The sequence below is a fragment of the Octopus sinensis genome, linkage group LG23 (genome assembly GCF_006345805.1).
Source record: "Octopus sinensis linkage group LG23, ASM634580v1, whole genome shotgun sequence".
NCBI classification, from domain to species: domain Eukaryota; kingdom Metazoa; phylum Mollusca; class Cephalopoda; order Octopoda; family Octopodidae; genus Octopus; species Octopus sinensis.
The window spans coordinates 28,016,167-28,037,163 of record NC_043019.1 but is presented as its reverse complement, the minus strand read 5'-3'; the positions used below and the strand labels follow the sequence as shown (position 1 = coordinate 28,037,163).

Below are 20,997 nucleotides of genomic sequence, written 5' to 3'. Positions count from 1 at the left end.
GTCACTGCAAATATTTAAAGCTATAGATTACCAATAAAAGAAAGATTTCTTCATTTTTAACATGAGTTCTATTCGAAAACGTACAGCCAAATATAAAGAAATAGTTTTAGGGTGATAAGATCAAAGAATAAAGAGTCAAAATGCCGGTGGATGAGTCAGATTTTATAAGAATCAGTCTGGTTTCCATGAAAATACATTCAAACTATCGTAGAAAAAAAATCAAACACTCCGTATATGATTTGTATATTTTATTTTTTAATATAATTTTTATTCATTTTAAAACAAGCAATAATTTAATTTTAAAAATTGCATAATTAAAAAAAAATTAATGTAAATTTAAAGTGATTCCGATTTCTTTTTTTTCTTTCGGCTTTCGAGTTTCTTTATACTGGTTTCGTTTCGCCATCTCTTTATATTTCTTTACTCTCTCTCTTTTTCCTCCTCACACTTTAAAGATTCCATATTTTCTATTAACTCTCTTTCAACATATCTGTTTGGTCATCATGGCTGATACTGCTGCACCTTTGACTGTCGGCGGCGATAGAACCTCTGGTCAGACAGTTCGAACTCAAAATGGTAACTAATTCTTTCAATTATATTGTGTTCTAACTTTCCTCAGTTAATCGTGTCGTTGTCTTCGTTCTAGCTGCATTGCCATTGCTTTTCTATCTCTCTAACCGATCTCCTCCACATGGTATCCCCCCCGTCTCACGTGTGAGCTTTCTAGAAGATTCCTGCCTTTGAAATAAATTAAAATATAATTATATACTATCTCTCTGTTTGTTGTAGTCGATATTTTAAAAATAAATATTCAAGTATGAACTTTAAAAATTACATTTCATAGGTTTATTGTTTTAAAATTTCTCCGTACTACAGAACAAAGTAATTTTCTATTAATGGTCTTGGCTTAATACCATTCCGTATACCGCCCAATTATAAGTATATTAAGGACTATTATAATATCAATTATAATCAAAAAGCACGTTATTGCATTTGTACTGTTAGCTATGTGTATGAACATGTCCTTGTATGTAGATATTGACGCATTGCTAAGCTGTCATAGGCGTCCCATCACTAGATTTAACATTTAGCAGCGGAACCCCCAATTTTTTTTGCACCACGCACCGGTTTCATGCTCGACAATTTCTCCACAGATAAGAGGATTGTGTTAACGAAACACAAAGCTTATAACAATTTAATTATTACATTTATGATACATATATATATAGAAATATATATAGATGCAAAGACACTCGGCAAACTGCGATAATCAATAAAATGGAAATAAAACGTAAATTTTATTCTTTCTGTGCAGCTCTATATATCGAATGATTCACGCACGGTTGTTGGGGCCTCATCATAGGGAAAGATGCCATAGATAGGAAGTATGTGTGCTATATAATGTGAATAATGCACGTTGCTATATCTGTGATGTATCTAACACACTTCGTATTAATCCAAATCAACAGTTACTTGAATTGATTAAAGTAAATTCTAGATGGTTTATCGCCTGCGACATTAGAGGAAGAAGAGAACGTGTTGTGACGCTCATGCCTTTACAGACCATAAGAAACAAAATATCAGTGACATTTGTATTTTACCGTTTACTTGTCTGGCATATAGGACCATTCTGTAACACTCATCGTGGTTTTGTGTTCAGACCCCTCCGAGCACGAGGAAATAAAGGACTAGTCTTACATTGAGTTTAATGGCTTCAAAATTTATTTCCATTGTCTAAACATGGTGGATTAGCGGAACGTCGTAATGCCTTGCAGTGTTTCTTGTTCAATATAAGCATACTGAACAATTACCTATTATTATTATTAAGGCGGCGAGCTGGCAGAAACGTTAGCACGCCGGGCGAAATGCTTGGCAGTATTTCGTCTGCCGCTACGTTCTGAGTTCAAATTCCACCGACGTCGACTTTGCCTTACACCCTTTCGGGGCCGATTAAATAAGTACCAGTTACGCACTGGGGTCGATATAATCGACTTAATCCGTTTGTCCTGTCTGTGTTTAGCCCCTTATGGGTAGTAAAGAAATAGGTATTTCACCCGTCGCTACGTTCTGAGTTCAAATTCTGCCTAGGTCGACTTTACCTTTCGTCCTCTAGGAGTCGATAAAATAAGTACCTACCAGTTGAACACTGGGGTCGATGTAATCGACCCCTCCCCCAGTTGCTGCCCTTGTGGAAAAATTTGGAATCATTATTATTAAATTAAATCCCAAAAGCCGTATGTATGGTCTGGAGTCATACTTTGCTTTGTGCTGTTTTTAAAAATTAAGATGTAATTGTATTTGCTTATGTCTCTATACTGTTGTGTCAATTAATGGCTGCAAGAGTGATTCCATTAGTTAAAAAATATTCTTTGACAGTCACTGTCTGGGTCTATTGTGGCAATTGACTGCGTGACTAGTTTGCTGTGTTTGATCAGATGGTATAGATGTCGTGTTTAACAACGTTCTAGATTGTTACAGTTACCTTGTAATGTTTGTGGCTTTTTTTTTTATTGTTGTTCAGCCCTTGATCATACCTGTGATTAACCCTTTAACATTCAGATTACTTTGTCAAATGTAATGTTTGTTTATGCACATGGTTTTGAATTAGTCATGCAAAATTATAGATTTCAACAGTATGATTATTTTTAGAAAGCCATTGTAGGGTAGGTGTGAGATGTCAGATCTGGTTGGTTTGAACGTAAAACAGAATATTTGGGCTGGATATGACTAGGGTTAAAGGGGACATCAATTTCAGACAGTATATCTTGTATTATATCATTCAGTGTGTTTTTCTTTTGTATGTTGTAGTGTGAATGTGTAGTGGTACTGTTGTGTCTTAGATAGTTGGACATATAGTCCCAGAGTCAAACATAAATATAAGCATTTGTATACTTAGGTATTCATCATCATCATTATTTAATGTCTGTTTTTTATTGTGGCAAAGGTTGGGCGGTTTGACAGAAGCTAGCAAAGTCAAGAGCTGCACCAGACTCCATTTGTCTATTTTGCCATGGTTTCTACAGCTGAATGCCTTTCCTAATGCCAACCACTTCACAGGTTGTACTGGGTGCCTTTCTATGTGGCACCGACACATATTAAAATCAGATATACCAATCAACTGTATTTTATATCCTAATAATCCAATCTATGCTGGCATGGTTTGAACAGAGTAATGAGCTGGGTTCCGCAGTTGATTTAAGTAGGGTTGGGGGTGGTTGTGCCTGGAGAATAGTTGAGAAGTGTATGTTTTGTGCAGATATGGCTTTTGAAATAAATTGTCCAAATTAAGTTTGATAGTTTGACATCAAGTGTGTTTGTGTTTTATTAATATTTTTCTTTTTATCTGTTTCAGTGATGGCAGCATGTGCAATTGCTAATATTATTAAAAGCAGTCTTGGTCCTGTAGGACTCGACAAAATGCTGGTCGATGACATTGGGGTAAGTAATATGATAATATCAAACACATACTTTTTATATTGTTTAATTGGTCATATAGTTGTCTAATTAATTAACTCTTTCTATGTGGTCACTGTAAGTTATACCTTCTTGAATCTTCAACTTTAAAGGCGGCTACCAGAACAAACAGTACAAAACCTTGTTCTGGAGTAAAAGTTCAAGGGGGGGGGAATAACATTTCAAAATGTTTGGGTCATATGTATTTGTATCGGTCATCCAACAAAGAAAAGCTACAATGATTTTCCCCGAGTTATTGAAATATAATCTGTCATTCCTTTTATTGAATCTGTCCAAAACCTGGTGAGGCTGGTGCTTAGTGTGGAAGTTTTAACTACACCCTTAGTGAGGAGACAGAATCGGTGTCTTAATGCATGCTGTACTGGACTTCTTATTTGGCTTCTGGAAATGTGGGAATATTATGCAATACCATGCACAGACTCTGTTTTTGAAGTTGGTTAATTTGCATATGCTATGTTAAAAATAGTTTTGTTTCTTACTTTTTATGAGGATTCATAATGATTAAATATATTCTGGTTTAGAATTCTTTTAATTTGTACTCGTGTCTGTCAGATAAAATCATGTTCTTGACTTCATTTCATTTTCATTCTATAAGCATTATACTGTATACATGGTACAATAATGATATACTTAAGAATTTTGAGTGGATCAATAAATATCAAACAGACTATGCTTCATTTGAATCTGTTTCAAATTTAGTTTTTTTCATAATTTTATATTTTAAGTAAATATTTAACCTGTCTGCAGAAAATCCTGAAATCCAGGCTACTTATGAACCCAAGTTTGCCAGATATTTGGTCCAGTACTGTAATCAATTCTGGTTTAACCATTTAGTATTTAAACCAGCCATAATGTGGCCTAAATATTCTGCTTTATGTCCAAACTTAACCGATCTGATCTCTGACCCCTCTCCTACAATGTCATTCAAAATATACAATCACATCATTGAAATCTCAAAGCCATGAGGTAATGCATGATTAATTCAAAACAATGTGAATAAATAAGCATTACATTTGGTAATCTGAATGCTAAAAGGTTAAAACAAAGAGGAAAAAAAGGGTGGGAAGATAACTTTGCTCATATTCCAATTGTAATTAAAATTTCATTGTAGTGGTCAGTGAATTTTGACAGTACAATATCAAATGGCATGTTTCAGTGTTATTGCTGCTCTTTAGCAAAATATTTACTTAGCTATTTTTCTTTGCTTGACCTGTTTCAGTCTACAGTCTTCTGAACCCACTGCTGGTTTTGTTACAAAATCTGTTTAAAAGGGTTCATATTTTTTAAACAAAACCTTCCAGCATAATTTTAAGAATCTTTTTGTGGCTAAACACCAGATTAATAATGACAGTTATTTTACTAAATCTCTTTAAAAAATATCAAACTTAATTTGGACAGTTTATTTCAAAAGAAATTTGATCCCCCAAAGGATTGTTCTGCTCCATTCATATAAGAACTTGCACGTTTAATATTAGTTTTGTAGCCAATCATATCTGTTGAGGTTAACAATCCAGTGTGTTCTTTAAATGATGTATTTCACCATTTTCTTTCTTTTTTGTTTTCTCAGGACATAACAATTACCAATGATGGCGCTACGATCCTTAAGCTATTGGAAGTAGAACACCCAGCTGCTAAGATTTTGGTAGAATTGGCTGAACTACAAGACAAGGAAGTAGGCGATGGAACTAGCAGTGTGGTAAGTGGTTGTTAATTGTTATATAGAATACATTAGTTTGATTCAATCTATGCTAATCTCTCTCTTTCTGCTGTTGTATTCGAATGTCTCCATGAGATCACAGGTCCTTTGTGAAATATTTAGGGCTAACAGTCCTCATTCTTAAGAGGTTTAACCCTTTCATTACTGTATTTATTTTGAGATGCTCTGTATTTCTTTCAATTACTTTAAATATAACAAAGAATTTAGTAAAATAACTCAGTTATCATTCAGCTAGTGTCAGGAGCATAAATTGTAACTAAGGTTTGGTGGAAGATTCTAATTCAAAACCTATGAAAACAAGACATTTGTACTCAGAGCCAGAGCAAGGTTTCAGCCGGGTTGGTAACAAAAGGGTTAAATGTTTTTCATTTTTATCTCCACCTTGTCATGGGCCTTGTAATGCAAGGTAATTTGTCATTCAGATTTTTGTAGTTGTTTTCCTATATTCTGGTTCTCCTGATTCTTATCTTTCGCTGTTTGGCAATGGTAACTGTCGAATTGAGGTTGTTTTGTTGTAGATGAAGGAAAATAAAAAATTGTCTTTGTATAAAGCAAGTAATACTATAAATATTACCAGCTTGCAAGTTTCTTGAAAACAGCCTGGTTAGAATTGTTTTTTTTTTCTTTTTTTTTTTCCCAAATTTATATTTTGCTCCTTTGTGTTTAAAACTCAACAGCATATTGATGCATTCAGTGAAGAAAGGGAATAGTTGACAAAGTTTCAAAAATTGCTTTTTTCATCTTAAAGGTGAAAAACCTCATCTATGCAAAAATAGAGCTTAATTCATACTCTTTCAAATGGAAATTTAAGTTTGAGTATTAGTAATAAACAGGTGAGGGATTCAAACAAGAGGATTCTAACAATTAAAGGGGAAAATCTCTATGAACTAGGTATAAATTAAAAAGATATAAAAAAATTTCAGTTGTCTTCTTGCTTCAATATGTCAACACTTATTAGACAATAACAGTCCATGTGTACTGTTTTATATGAGTCAGACTGGTGTCCTCTTGATTGTTACTTTCATTGTGGCAAATTTGTAAACTGTTGAATATTCCTTCCACCAAATGTGTTGTGTAGTATTTATAGTGTAAAAACCTCCTTCGGTCATGAATTAGCATGAAATTGCACCTAAAAAGTTACCCTTTGATGTACAAGTTCGGTCAAATTTGTTTATGGAAGACCAGCAGTTGCCCATACATACCAGCCTCCACCTCTGCACACCATTGATGTTATCCAAGGGAAAAGCAAAGGCCTATACAGCTTGGCACCAGTGGTGTTGCAATGTAAAATAAAGTGTATTGCTCAAGAACACAACACACAGCCTGGTCTGGGAATTGAACTCACTACCTCATGATTGTGAGCCCGACGCTCTAACAACTGATCCATATGCATCATCATCATCATTGATTAGCGTCCGCTTTCCATGCTAGCATGGGTTGGACGGTTCTACTGGGGTCTGTGAAGCCAGAAGGCTTCATCAGGCCCAGTCAAATCTGGCAGTGTTTCTACGGCTGGATGCCCTTCCTAACGCCAACCACTCCGTGAGTGTAGTGGGTGCTTTTTACGTGCCACCCGCACAGGTGCCAGACAGAGCTGGCAAATGGCCACGAACGGATGGTGCTTCTTATGTGCCACCGGCACGAGGGCCAGGCGAGGCTGGCACTTGGGAATTATTGTCTTCATAGAAGGGTTGGTAGTTCCATGTTATAGCTGGTAAAAAAATTACAAAGTTTTGAAAGTGAGTCGGAATATTTAAAATCTAAATTTGTTTTATTTCAGGTGATTCTGGCTAGTGAGTTACTGAAGAATGCTGATGATTTGGTTAAAAGTAAAATCCATCCTACCACCATTATTAGTGGTTATAGATTGGCTTGCAAGTAAGTGGGTTTTCTTCTTCTAACCCTTTAGCATATAAACTGATCGTATCTGGCCAAAATATTCTACCTGTTTTAAGTTAGATTGACCAGATTCAACCTCTCATACCTACCCTACAATGTCATTCTGAAAATATACAATCACATCATTGCAACATTGAAGCTATGAGATAATGTCTGGCTAATTCAAAATAATGTGAAGAAATAAGCAAACCATTCAACAAATCTGAATGCTAAAGTTTTGAAACTCTCCAACGACTGAATAGTACATGGTTAGTACCATTATTACTAAGAGGTGGTTGTGGGGATGGTGATATAGTAACACCACCACTACTATCACTATTCCCACAACCATCAATTATTATTAGTAGTAGTCATAGTAATTAATGGTGCAGATAAATTTTGTGACTGTTTAACCCAAAGTCGGTTGGTTCAAATCCAGAAATGATTTGAGGGATATTTCTCAACTGTTTCAAGCATTTGAGTACCTTTGTTTTTAAGACAGTATCCTGTGATTTGAGGGAGTGTTGCTTGTTATTTCTACTAGGTCTACTGGCTGTATGGAGGTCTGTTACTATGGTAACATATAGCAATTCAGATTTTGCGTTTTAAGATAAGCCACATTCAGTTGGTTAAAATCCCCCAAAATTTCAACCTTTAGAGGTTTACTTTTTTATTGTAAACTATCATCATCTAACGTCTGGAATGTGTTGGGCAGTTTGACAGAAGCTGGTAAGGCTTTTGGGAGGCGTACCAGGTTTCATTGTCTGTTTTGGCATGGTATCTACAGCTGGATGCCAGCCACTTTACAGAGTGTACTGGGTGCTTTTAACATGGCACCAGTACCACATCTAAGCATCTGTTTGGAAAGTTTGAAAAAAGAAAAAGAAAAAAATAGACCTGGTGTGTCAACCTGTAAATATCTCAAAGCTTTAATTAAAAGTTTTAAAAAATTGACTAATTGAATTAACAAGGCACAGTTGTTGTGAATTTAAATTTTTGGACTACTGGACTCGTCAGATGTTTGGGTCTTATTCATCCTAGGGATGACTGATGGATTGTGTGATGCTTTGTTTTTCACAATATCAATCTCAATTGCTTGTCTGTGACCACCACCAATCCATTAGCAAGACAACTGGGGATAGGGATGGACACCATGGATGGCCAAAATATCTAACTTGCTTCATCTTACTCTCTGCACTTCACAATGCATTGCTGCAGTCACTTTTCTCCTCCATTGAACCATGTGTAGGTAGGAAAACCCTAATATGCTAATTAACCTATGGCTGTAAAGGAACTGTCTGGAACAGGTTGTGTCTTTTGCACTGTTTGGGTGCAACACAATTTCCTTCTTTGTTTCCCAAAACTACTGGTGTCAGGAACAAGAAAGCAACCTTAGAAAATATGATACTTTATTTCGTTATTTACATAAAGAATTGGTAAATTGGTAACCACTTGGTGTAGGTACAGCAAGACTGAAGTTAAACATTTGTAAAGATAAACCTTACAAAAACTCCAGCAGTAACAGAGCCAGTCAAATCCCAAGCATCTGGGACAGGAGCATAGGCTGATAACACGTCTTCTCTCTTCAATAGCCGTGTCTCAAGTCACCGACGCTAACAAGGAACGCGATAGAATTTTTTCCCCAGTTTTTATTGCATGTGCATGAGGGAACTTCCTTAGGCCTTTCCAGAAGGTTCCAACCCCGCACACGCGCATTGAAGAATGACATCACTACAATTACTATAGGTCAGAGTAGACCTGAGAACAATAGTGGCTAAGAGGTGGTTTCCTCAAAATTCTGAAACTCCTAAATCAGGGACCTATTACAGGATGCAGTCATGCCCAGGGCAGTGGTTCTTGTTGTCATAATGAAGGGATCTTAAAGAAGACACCTATCTTTGATTGTCCCACTTTGATTACCACAAAGTAGCTTGTTTTTTATTTTTTGTCAGTTGAATGGTTTATGGTTAGTGTTAGGGTCGATGCTATTATTTCTTGATTCTTAATTATAGAGAAAAAATACTCAGAGCTTTGCTAGAGTTAATTTGGCAGATATTGTCGTTTAATGTCCATGTTCCTTACCGAAGACTACATTGTGCTCCAGTGTCTGCTTTCAAGCATGGTTTCTATGGATGCTCTTAATGCCAACCATTTTATAGCATGTATTGAGTTCTCTTTCATGGCACTACCTCTGGTGAGTCCACCCTGCAAGACTAAGATTTCTTTTGACTGATTGGGGCTGCTGTAGAGAGGGAGGTAGCTTTATGCTATGGAATGAGAGGCAAAGGTCAATGTAGCAGAGCAATATGGCAACTGGCTGGTGTGGAGCTGGAAAGATAAAAAAAATAGTTATGGAGTGGTTGGCATTAGGAAGGGCATCCAGCCGTAGAGACATTGCCACATCAGACTGGGCCTGGTGCAGCCTTCTGGCTTCCCAGACCCCAGTTGAACCGTCCAACCCATGCTAGCATGGAAAGCAGATGATGATGTGTCAGGGTGAACCCTCAAGACATGGGAGTGAGCAAAAGTGAGAGGGGAGGGCACGAGAATAGGAAGTGTACGTGGGTAGAGGTTGCAAGAATGTGTGGGAGAGAGTGAGGGATGGTTAGAGACAGAGAATGGATGTGAGGATGAATATAATAAAGAAAAGTGTTGAAGAATTGTAAACAAGAGAGAGAGAAGAGTAGGTGACAACTGTAGAAATTGGATAAGATTGTGCGGGTGGCACGTAAAAAGCACCCACTACACTCACGGAGTGGTTGGCGTTAGGAAGGGCATCCAGCCGTAGAAACACTGCCAGATTTGACTGGGCCTGATGAAGCCTTCTGGCTTCACAGACCCCAGTAGAACCGTCCAACCCATGCTAGCATGGAAAACGGACGCTAAACGATGATGATGATAAATGACCAATGTGTGTTTTTGTAACTTTTATATATATTTTTTCTTTTCAGAGAGGCTTGTCGTTACATTCAAGAAAACCTGTGTATTAACACCGATGAATTGGGTCAGGAAGCCATCCTCAGTGTGGCCAGGACCAGCATGGCCAGCAAGCTGATTGGAGCGTATCCTTGTTTTGATTATTTCTCTTGCAAATCGCTTTCTCTTCTCTTTTGTGAAGCATTTAGACCAGCCGTATCTGGCTCAAACATTTTGCCTGTCTCTATGTTCAGACTCTCCAAACCCAGCCTCTCAAACCATACCCTACTATGTCATTTTTAAAATAATCATTCGCATATCAGAATCTCAGATGCATGATTAATTCAAAACAATGTGAATAAACAAGCATTACAATTGATGGAGTAATCTGAATACTTAAGAGTTAAAATATACACAAAGAGGAAGAATTCACTGTTGTCTAAACATATACTTTTTCTTCTTCTCTTCATTTCTCATCATCATCATTGTTCGACCGTGGTCGAGACAATGGAATTTACGCCAGACTTCACGGTCCATCATAGCATTACGGAGGTCCTGTTGCTGGATGCCTGTATCCCTGGAGATTACATCAGGGTAGGAGAGTGTGCACCCTCTGGTATTGCGAGTAGATGGCTTCCAGAGGAGAAGAGTAGAAATTACTTCTTTTTCAGCTCTACAACAATGTCCAGCAAACTGGACTCTCCTACCTTTCACAAGAGATGACACTCAGTTGTCACTGTTAAAGTTTCTTTTTTCTTTGAGATTTAAAGTCTTCACAGAATTCAACCCGCTTATTACTATGGCAAGGCTTTTTTCAGTCAAGACAATTCCACTGATTCATGACTATGCTGCTACACATGGTTGCACTAAATGTAATGAGCGTACATCTCTCTTTGGTACACAAGTAGAATTGTTACTTTGCGACTGTAGTATGTATACATGTGTGCATGTGTATTGATTTGTTTATTGTATATCTTTTTGCCTGGTGTATGTTTGTATCTTGTCTATTGTATATATTTTTGCCTGTTTATATATATATATATATATATATATAATATATATATATATATATATAAATATATAAATGTCACTACCTGATAGAGATTTTCTTAATGAGCTAGTTTGTTTTATATACATATATATATATATATGTATGTATATATATATATATATATATATATATATATATATATATATATGTATATGTATATATAAATCATCATCATCGTTTAATGTCCGTTTTCCGGTTCAACTGGGGTCTGGGAAGCCAGGAGGCTGCACCAGGCTCCAATCTGATCTGGCAGTCTTTCTACAGCTGGATGCCCTTCCTAATGCCAACCACTCCATGAGTGTAGTGGGTGCTTTTTACTTGCCACCGGCATGAGTACCACAACCACAATTTCCATTTGATTTTTATTTTGATGTTGACGTACTTGACTCAGTAGGTCTCCTCAAGCACAGCAGGTCATATATATATCTTTGTAGGTTGTGTGTGTACCTGTGTGTATCTTTTTGAGTTGGTTGCATACGTTTTTTTTTTTTTTTTGTCGTGTGTGTATGTGTTGGTGATGTTTCTTCCAGGAGATTCAAATGGAGACTCTGAAATGTTTTGCAACTCTTCATTGTGACATGAATTGATTGGACTTTTGCACTAAAATAATATCTAATTAAGATATTGGTAGTAGCAGCAGTATTAGTAATAGTAGCCATTGTACTTTTTCCCTGGTAGTCTTAAAAAGAGTATAAACTAGTTTGCACAAAGACTCATTCCTTAACACCTCACCAGAGAAGCTGACTTTTTTGCCAACATGGTTGTTGATGCCGTACAAGCTGTAAAGATCACTGACTCCAAGGGAAATTCTCGTTATCCAGTGAAAGCCATCAATGTCCTCAAAGCCCATGGTCGAAGCAGCAGGGAAAGTGTTCTTGTCAATGGCTATGCAATCAATGTCACTGTTGCATCTAAAGGTGAGTTGGTTCTTGGTTTTACTGGTCTCAAAATTTACTTCTCCTCTCTTAAAACCATTTCCTCTCCTTCACTGTTGAAGTATTGAATAGGAGATAATGTGTGCTTACATATTTAAACTGGCCATATTTAGCTCAAATACTCTACCTGCATTATGTTAAAAAAAAGGCCAGATCCAGCCTCTCACACCTACCCTACAAAGGCATTCTAAGCATAAACAATTACTTCATCAAAACCATGAAGCTATGAGAGAATACATGATTAATTCCAAACAATGTGAATAAGCAAGCATTGCATTTGACAGAATGATTTGAATGCTTAAGGGTTGATGTAAATTTGTTAGCTGTGTGGTGAAGGATTTCATTCACAGTCACATGGTTTTGAGTTGGATCACTCTGCATGGTAGCATGGTCAAGTGGCTTCTACCCTAGTCTAGGTTTCATCCATCTGATACAAAACCTGATGAATGGAATTTTGTAGCCAGAAATTACAAAAGACAATTATGTGTCTGTGTACCTTTTTCTATTCAAAGGGTTTTTGACCCAATATTTTATGTGCTATTATAGCTTTATTTGTACAGAGATATGAGCTTGGATAACTTTGTGTGTTGTGAAGAGAAAAGGAATCCGAGTTGTCGGCTCATTTAAGAAAGGGAGGGATTTCTTTACAGCTCTGTCCGTCTCTTTCTCAGACAAAGGGTCAATCTTCTCAAGTTTAGACATTCAACAGTATCACCTTACATACACCATATGCCCATCCTCCCAAAAAATGGTATACAGCTATTGACAAATGAAATATTTTATAATAATTATTATTATTAATAACAATAATAGTAATATATACTAGCAGGGAGTGCTTTAACCCATTAGCACTTAAACCGGCCATATCTGGCCTGAATATTCTATCTGTTTTATGTCCAAACTGGCCAGATTTGGCTTTCACGCTTACCTTACAATGTCATTCTAAAATAAATGGTCACAGCATGGAAGTCACAAAGCTATGAGATAATGTATGATTAATTTAAAACAGTGCAAATAAATAAGCATTATAGTTGAAAGTAATCTGATTGCTAAAGGGTTAAGCTTTGTAGAAATTATACAGAACCATGACCTATGTATGTCCTTTACTCCCTTGTCTCATGTCTACTGGCATAGAAAACACTTGTCAAGATGATGACGATGGTGTGTCTGTCTGTTTTGTGTAAAATCTGTCAATTAGTCTGCTAATTTAATAAAGCGTTGTTAATTCCTGTTTCTTTTCTTCCAACAGCCATGCCCAAAAGTATTACCAATGCCAAAATTGCTTGCTTAGATTTTGGTCTCAGGAAAGAGAAAATGAAGCTTGGGGTTCAAATTCTAATTGATGACCCTAGCAAACTTGAAGATATTAGAAGAAGGTATTTATAAACTCTTTTGGTAAACAACTCCAACCCCACCCCTCCGGCTTCTGATAGTGAATAATTGTAGCAGCATCAGTTTAGCGTCTCCAATGTATTGTGTTAATATGCATGGTCGGTTGATTTTTGTTTATATTTTGTAAGGTTCAAGGTAGTACTTTTATAGTAAAACGAGTGCTAACATATTTAATCTAGTGAACCAACAAACGTTAATTAAAACCATACTCCACTCCTGTTGCTGCCTTCAGGATTAATTGTGGTGAAGAAAGACATTGGGAGGAAGTACAGGGAGTACCTTGAAAAATTGAAATTGATGAAAGCAGAATGTAACAAAGATTGATTGTGATTCTTAGCATGTTTCAGTGAAACCTAGCTTAACTTTTGCTGCAGATCTTAAGATTGATTTGAAAATGAACAGGGTATGGAATGGTAACTTAAATGAATGACTTAAAAAATACCTGAGGATACCTGCTGTTTGAGAAACAAATAATAAAATGACTACATAATGTATTGAACCATCTGATACAACACCTGATGAATGGAATTTGGTAGACAGAAATTACAAAAGACAATCGTGTGTCTGTGTAGCTTTTGCTATTCAAAAGGTTTTTGACCCAATATTTATGTGCTATTATTTATAGCTTTATTTGCTCTAAGATAGACCGTTCCAGACAAGAATTATTCATGTTCTCTTCACCTGGATTGGTCAGACTGCCTGGTGCCAAGTCGGTGTAGTAAATGAAGAAATGCTATTTAATTCTTTTAGTTACCATATTTCTGTTGGAGTACTCATCCTTTGTTTGAATTAATTTTGAAAATAATGAAAAATGAAGTAATTTAATTTTCGCATTTGGAACTTGACAAAATTTTGATGGACATTTTTAATTTAGATTACTTTAAATCAGGAAGTTTGTGTTAATGAACCAGGGACAGTTTCAGGTGGGTTGCTATCAAAAGGGTTTCTCACCCCCCTGATGTAGAGTCTTACCCTTTTGGCTTCCAAAAAATAGAAGTTTAGCAAAGTGTTTTTGTCATTCTATAATTTGTCTCTTTTCCACAGAGAATCTGATATTACCAAAGAAAGGATTGAAAAGGTTTTATCATCTGGAGCGAATGTTATTCTTAGCTCTGGTGGCATTGATGATTTATGCCTTAAGTACTTTGTAGAAGCTGGAGCTATGGCTGTCAGGCGTTGTAAACAAGCCGACTTAAGAAGAATTGCCAAAGCAACAGGTGGTGAGTAGCATATAAGATATTTTCTGCTTTGGTTTTTCTCATATTTTTACTCCATCCATCCATCTTCTCTGCACACCGTTACCGAGAGGACAATAGAGATAATCTTGAGGCATCTTCTCCATCAGAAGCAATTGTCATTAGATTTTTCTGGTTGGATTCCCAAGCACGATCAACTGAAACTACGGATATTACTTATCAGGTTATTGGTCAATTTCCTAGCTCTCCTGCTGGTTGGCTTGGCTTGAAGAATCTGTCTTGCAATTCTTTCCTGTGATGGTTCTAATTGCGTGTCTTGTACCAGAGTTGTGATCTTTCAATGTGGAGGAGTAGTGACTCGGCCTAGAAAAATTCCTTGATCTCAGAGCTATACACCCTGAGTAATCCTGAGTAATGACACTCCAAAGATCCTTTGTAGGAACCCCATTTCAGTCGCTTGTATTCACAACTGTACTCTTTCAGTCATTGCTCAATATACACAAGTATATTATTTTACCTCCTAATTTGATGTTTAGTCCTAAATTCTGATCAGGAGCATGTCCTTCTGTCTTTTTTGTAATGTGGTGTGAGCTGATTGTAACAGCACCTTTATTGGGTTAATTGCAGTCCCACGTGGTAGCTGTTTTATTTCATTTACATCACTAATACTCTTGAGAAAGGTGTGAACATCATGATGTTCCCTGTTTGTTGTCCTCAATAGTCTGCTATGAATACAGATATTTTATCTTTGAAAATGTGTTCTACCTCTGCATAAAAAGTGGTGGTGGTTTTCTTCTGCATTCTGGTTTTATAATATAGAACCTGTGAGATAAATATCCTTTTTGAAAAGACTCTGGTCCAAGGCACCATAGCATCAGGTACTTATTCCTTCTTGATAGCTAGGTAAACTAATCTAGATTGAAATACTGCCAAAAACCCCACAGAAACCTGAACAATTAGAATAATACCATACTTAGCTACTTCACCTCTTTAACCCTTTAGTGTTTAAACCGGCCATATCCGACCCAAATATTCTACATGTTTTATATTCAAACTGACCATTTCTAGCCTCTCACACCTAACCTACAATGACATTCTAAAAATTAACAATCATGTCATTGAAACCTCAAAGCTATAAGATAATGAAAGACTAATTGAAAACAATTTGAGTGAAAAATTATTACGTTTAACAGAGTAATCTGAACACTAAAGGGTTAAACTTGATATGTTTCAGTTTTCAGACCAAAGATATGTTACTCTCTTTCTCTCAAATTTTTTTCAGTTATTTTAAAAAATACTTTTTAGCTTGAAGTTCTTTTTCTTTCATTTTATAATCTATAACTAACAAGTTTCATTTAATTTCAATGTATTTTTAAGGTGTTATTTGCTTCTAATGAATTATTTCTCATTGAATAGCTGCTTTATTGACAAGTCTGTCAAACCTGGAGGGGGAAGAAGTTTTTGAAGCATCTCAGCTAGGAAATGCTGAAGAAGTTTTCCAAGAGCGTATTTGTGATGATGAACTGATAATTATTAAAGGGTGAGCCTTGCTTTTTTCTTAAATATCTCTCTACAGTAAATATTATCACTCCTGAATTAAATTAAATCTCCCTACATCCAATAAATATTGTCGCTCCAGACTTCCCTAAATCCAAGAATTCTGTCATTTTGCTTTATCTTTTTCTTTTCCTTGGTATTTACCAATTAAGCACTCGTATATCTGAATTAATCATTGTTTATTTCCCATTTTTGTTGTCTGAGATTGAGATTAATTTCTCTTTTATTTCAGTCCTAAGGCACGCACCGCTGCCTCAATCATTTTGCGTGGTGCCAATGATTATATGTGCGATGAAATGGAACGATCCATGCATGATGCCCTCTGTGTAGTGAAGCGTGTGCTTGAGTCTAAATCCGTTGTTCCAGGTGGTGGTGCTGTCGAAGCAGCATTGTCTATATATTTAGAGAATTTAGCCATTTCATTGGTGAGTCAAAAGGTTTTTTTTTTTTTTTTGTTTTTGATTTTCATTTTTGAAGTATTTGGATATTCTTTTTAGTTATATAATTTTTTTATTGCATTGTGTCTACTGTACACGTAGATAAAGCTGGAGTGTAAGTCACGATTGTAAGCATCACAAACCATTTGAGAAGTCATTATTACATAATGTCCACATTTCATGCCAGCAGCATGGGTTGGACGTTTTGACATGGACTGATGGGGCCAAGGGCTACATAAGGCTCCAGTGTTTGTTTTGGCAAGGTTTTTATGGTTGGATGCCCCTCCTAAGGCCAGCCTGTTTCCTATTTATATATATTTCAATGCCTCCAGAAGTCTATATCTTGGTTATAATTGATATGGTGCATAATCAAAAGAAAAGTATTTCTTGAAGTATTTAATTTTGAGAATAATTTTTAAAAATTGGAAGGAGTTACTTGAATAATGTAGTCCTTATTAACCCTTTAGTGTTCAGATTATTCAATCAAACATAATGCTTATTGATTCCCATTGATTTGAATTAATCATGCATTATCTCATATCTTCAAGATCTTGATGGTGTAATTACTTAATGTAGAATAACATTTTAGGGTAGGTGTGAGGGCCTGGATCTGGTCAGTTTGAACATAAAACAGATTAACTATTTTGGCCGGATATGGCTGGTTTAAATACTAAAGGGTTAATAAGCACTTGGTACATAAATTTTTTATGGTGAACTAGCACTATGACCCAGCGTTGCCGGGTCATAGTGCTAGTGCATGCATATACAGCTGTGTGCGTGCGCACACACGCGAGTACTGTCCAAATCTTCGACCAATCACATACAGCTAGTTGGCATTCAATTGGCGTATTAAGTTTCGGGCATTTTGATTGGGTTTTGTATAGAAAATTCACAAAAAAGTCACTTCTATTGATTTTTAATAGCTTTACGGGGTGACTGGGGAAATGTAAAGATGTGCACAACTACCCTTGGACGGTTTTGAATGACAATAGAAAGTGTGAGCCCTCTGACTGAAAAACTGGATTTGTATAAAAGACATGCACACAGACATTTTGCTGTTTATATGTGTAGAGATTAGGAAGGGTATCCAGCTTTAGAAACCATGCAGAGTTTGGTGCAGTCTTAGACTTGCCAATTCCTATCAAACTGCCCAACCTATGCCAGCATGGAAAACAGACATTACATGATGATGTTGATGTAAATTTTGATGGTTAAAACAGAAAATTTTGTCTGAAAACTAAAGTCTGGTTCAGATGGGTGACATCAAAAGAGTTAATCGAAGTGAGGTTAATTGGGGAATATTTCAGATTAGTAGAATCAATTTCTCATGTTGATCCTTATATTATAGTTGAATTTCTTTTTCATTCAGGGTTCTCGTGAACAGTTAGCTATGGCAGAATTTGCACATTCCCTGCTTGTCATCCCCAAACAATTGGCTGTGAATGCTGCACAGGACTCTACCGAGTTGGTTGCTAAACTGCGTGCCTATCACAACATGGCACAGACCATTGAAGGACACGGAGACCTTAAATTGTAAGTATTACATTTAACTTGTTAATGAAGACTGACACATGTTTGAAGGGGAGGGCACAGTCCTTTTGTTATTTTTTGGGGTTTCCTTTAGTTGAATGGAATAGTTAGGGTTAGCACCCTCCTCATGGTCAATGTTGGAGTAAAGTGGAGGAACACGCAGGGTTACCAAAAAAAAAACTTTTGAAACTATCTTGGTGCTTAGAAGAATTGTTAATTTTGGAAACAAAATCAAAAGTATCCCAAATAATGAGCTCAGTGTTTTTGCTACAGGAAGTAGCAAAAATTCTTAAATTTTGGCTGCATAACATTCAAATCTGCTGCAAATTAGACTCAATGGAGGAGATTTTTGTGTATTTTTGGAAGGCCCTTTGTTCTGAATGCAATATTTTAGATTCAATGTCATTTTATAAAAATCATTTTCTTCCATTTCCAAAATTATTTCAAATTCTTTGCTGTAGTTGGAGTTTGAATTCAAAGGTAATTCTTCATATGAAGTTTTGTCACTTAAAGATTCTTCATAAAGTGAAATGTATTCATCTTTGGCCATAATTATTATAGCACCCTCCCCTCTTATCTGCCATTTTAATTTCTATAGAATCACTGTTTGTTAGATGAAGTGCATAACATTGAGTTTTTGTGAGATTATCCCAGGTCCTTTTTCTACTTGCATTAAGGCTTTCCTTGATACTTGTCTGACAAGACTTGAAAAATTTTTGGAGCACCTGTGAATGTTTTGCTTACATTCACCTGAGTAGCAATTTGGATTTTTTATGATCCAATTATGCCAGATTTACTCATCATTTTTGACAAACATTTCTATCTGACCCATGTGAGTGTGGAAAAGTGAATGTAAAGATGTTGGGATCTTCTGACTTCTTATCTCCCTCATTTAAAAAAAAAAAATATTCCTGAAGCTTGTTACAGTGAACTAACTTAAATAGCCCTTGAATTGGTTTATCATGTCAAAATTCTTAGTGCTTGGGCAGAAACTTAGTCCATGCACCAAGACAGATATTGTCAGGTAGCTGCTTTAACTTCTATAAACTTATAACCATAGCATTTGAGAAATCTTAACTTTCAGGAAGGGAACAATTTAATGCAAAACTTAAAAATGGATTTTCATTTGGATTGGTTAGATATTGTTCTTGTCTTATTTTGGACCTTTGCTTTTGTTTTATATATTTGCACTCTTCCAACTGTATTTTCTCTTTCATGAACAGTTATGCCAGCCTTGCCTGTTTTTAATTTCTGAGTTCAAATTCCATTGAGGTTCACTTTGCCTTTTATCCATTTGGAGTCAATGAAATCAGTACCAGTCAAGTACTGGCGTTGGTTACATCGACTAACCCCCTCCTGCAAAACTCCAGGCCTTATGCCTTTAGTAGAAAGAATTATTATGATTATTCAAGTTCTGGAACTGATTTGATTGGCTAACCTTTGTCTGTAGGTTTCTGGCCCTAGGGCGCTTGAGAGGATCAGTGGAGCAACAGACAAAATGCTTTGTGGTAGTTATGTCTCTTTATATTCAAATTTGCTTTTTTGTTTTAATTCAATAAAATGAACGTTTATTTATTTTTTTTTTCAATTGCAGGATTGGTTTAGATTTGTATGAAGGAACGGTACGTGACAACAAAAAGGCTGGTGTCTTGGAACCAACTCTCTCCAAGATCAAGTCATTAAAATTTGCCACAGAGGCTGCTATTACAATCCTTCGAATTGATGATATGATCAAATTGGCCCCTGAACCAAAGGATAGAGATCCTCATGATGACTGCTGCTAATAATGTGGTCCTTGTCCGGTTCTTTCTCCCCCAAACTGGTGCCAGTCAAATCTGCCACTGTAGTGTGATGAATTTATTTCTAAATGTCCGCATCTTGTTGTTTTAAACTGCATTACATGTAACCCCCCTGCCACTATACAACAGCTTCACTGTAAATGGGACTTCATTTCTTTTTGTACTTTTTTTCTTTCTCATTCTCTCACTAAAGTAATCCATTAAACACCATCCTTTGGGTTTCTGTTATATATATAAATTTTTTTACTGTCTTTGGTCTACAATATCTAATGCCTGTGTTTCAGCTCACAAACAAGATTTTGTGGTTTTGTAATAAGTCTTGACATGCTACTCAAATGTATTAGCAGAAATATTATTATTTCTTAGGTTGGAAGGAAATTTCAGAATAGAAGTTTCATTATTTTATTTTTGATTAACTCTTAAGTGTTTAGATTACTCTGTCAAATGTAATGCTTAAATACACATATATACTGTGTGTGTATGAGATAGAGAAAAGCTTTGTGTCTGCCTATGGTAGTGTATTCATTTACGTAAGTGAAAACAATGAATTTTGCTCACTGATAAAGGACTTTATCAAAATGTTACAAAATTCTTCCACCAGCAGACTAACATTATAAAAGAAGAAAAAAAATCTTTAAAACAATTTTCACTTACAGAGTGCCACCATTTTCTATGGATTCTACTATATATACACACACACACACACGTGTGTATTTAATGATCCAAAAATTTTTTGTGTAGTTTTTTGATTCTTCTTGGTGACTTATCTAAGAAATGATCAGGTAAGTTACTTCTTTTGTTTAGGGTTATCTATCAGTGGGTGGTGAGACAAACTGTTTTTGAACACCACATACACTGGGAGAACTCAACTCAACTCAACTCAACAGCTTTGCCTTTATAACTAAGTGGACTCTCTCTTTACTCTTTTACTTGTTTCAGTCATTTGACTGCGGCCATGCTGGAGCACCGCCTTTAGTCGAGCAAATCGACCCCGGGACTTATTCTTTGTAAGCCCAGTACTTATTGTATCGGTCTCTTTTGCCGAACCGCTAAGTGACGGGGACGTAAACACACCAGCATCGGTTGTCAAGCAATGCTAGGGGGACAAACACAGA

At 36.2% G+C, this 20,997-nt stretch overlaps 1 protein-coding gene across 1 annotated transcript; it reads left to right on the top strand.

The window, feature by feature from the left end:
* Positions 1 to 421: 421 nt before the first annotated feature.
* Positions 422 to 20,092, top strand: LOC115223379 (T-complex protein 1 subunit alpha). The gene is made up of 12 exons (XM_029793887.2): positions 422 to 576; positions 3,353 to 3,438; positions 5,042 to 5,170; positions 6,972 to 7,069; positions 10,021 to 10,131; positions 11,772 to 11,953; positions 13,221 to 13,347; positions 14,408 to 14,583; positions 15,976 to 16,099; positions 16,349 to 16,541; positions 17,923 to 18,086; positions 19,678 to 20,092. The coding sequence occupies exons 1-12, from the start codon at positions 504 to 506 to the stop codon at positions 19,865 to 19,867; spliced, it is 1,653 nt and encodes a 550-aa protein (XP_029649747.1). The 5' UTR covers positions 422 to 503; the 3' UTR covers positions 19,868 to 20,092.
* Positions 20,093 to 20,997: the final 905 nt, after the last annotated feature.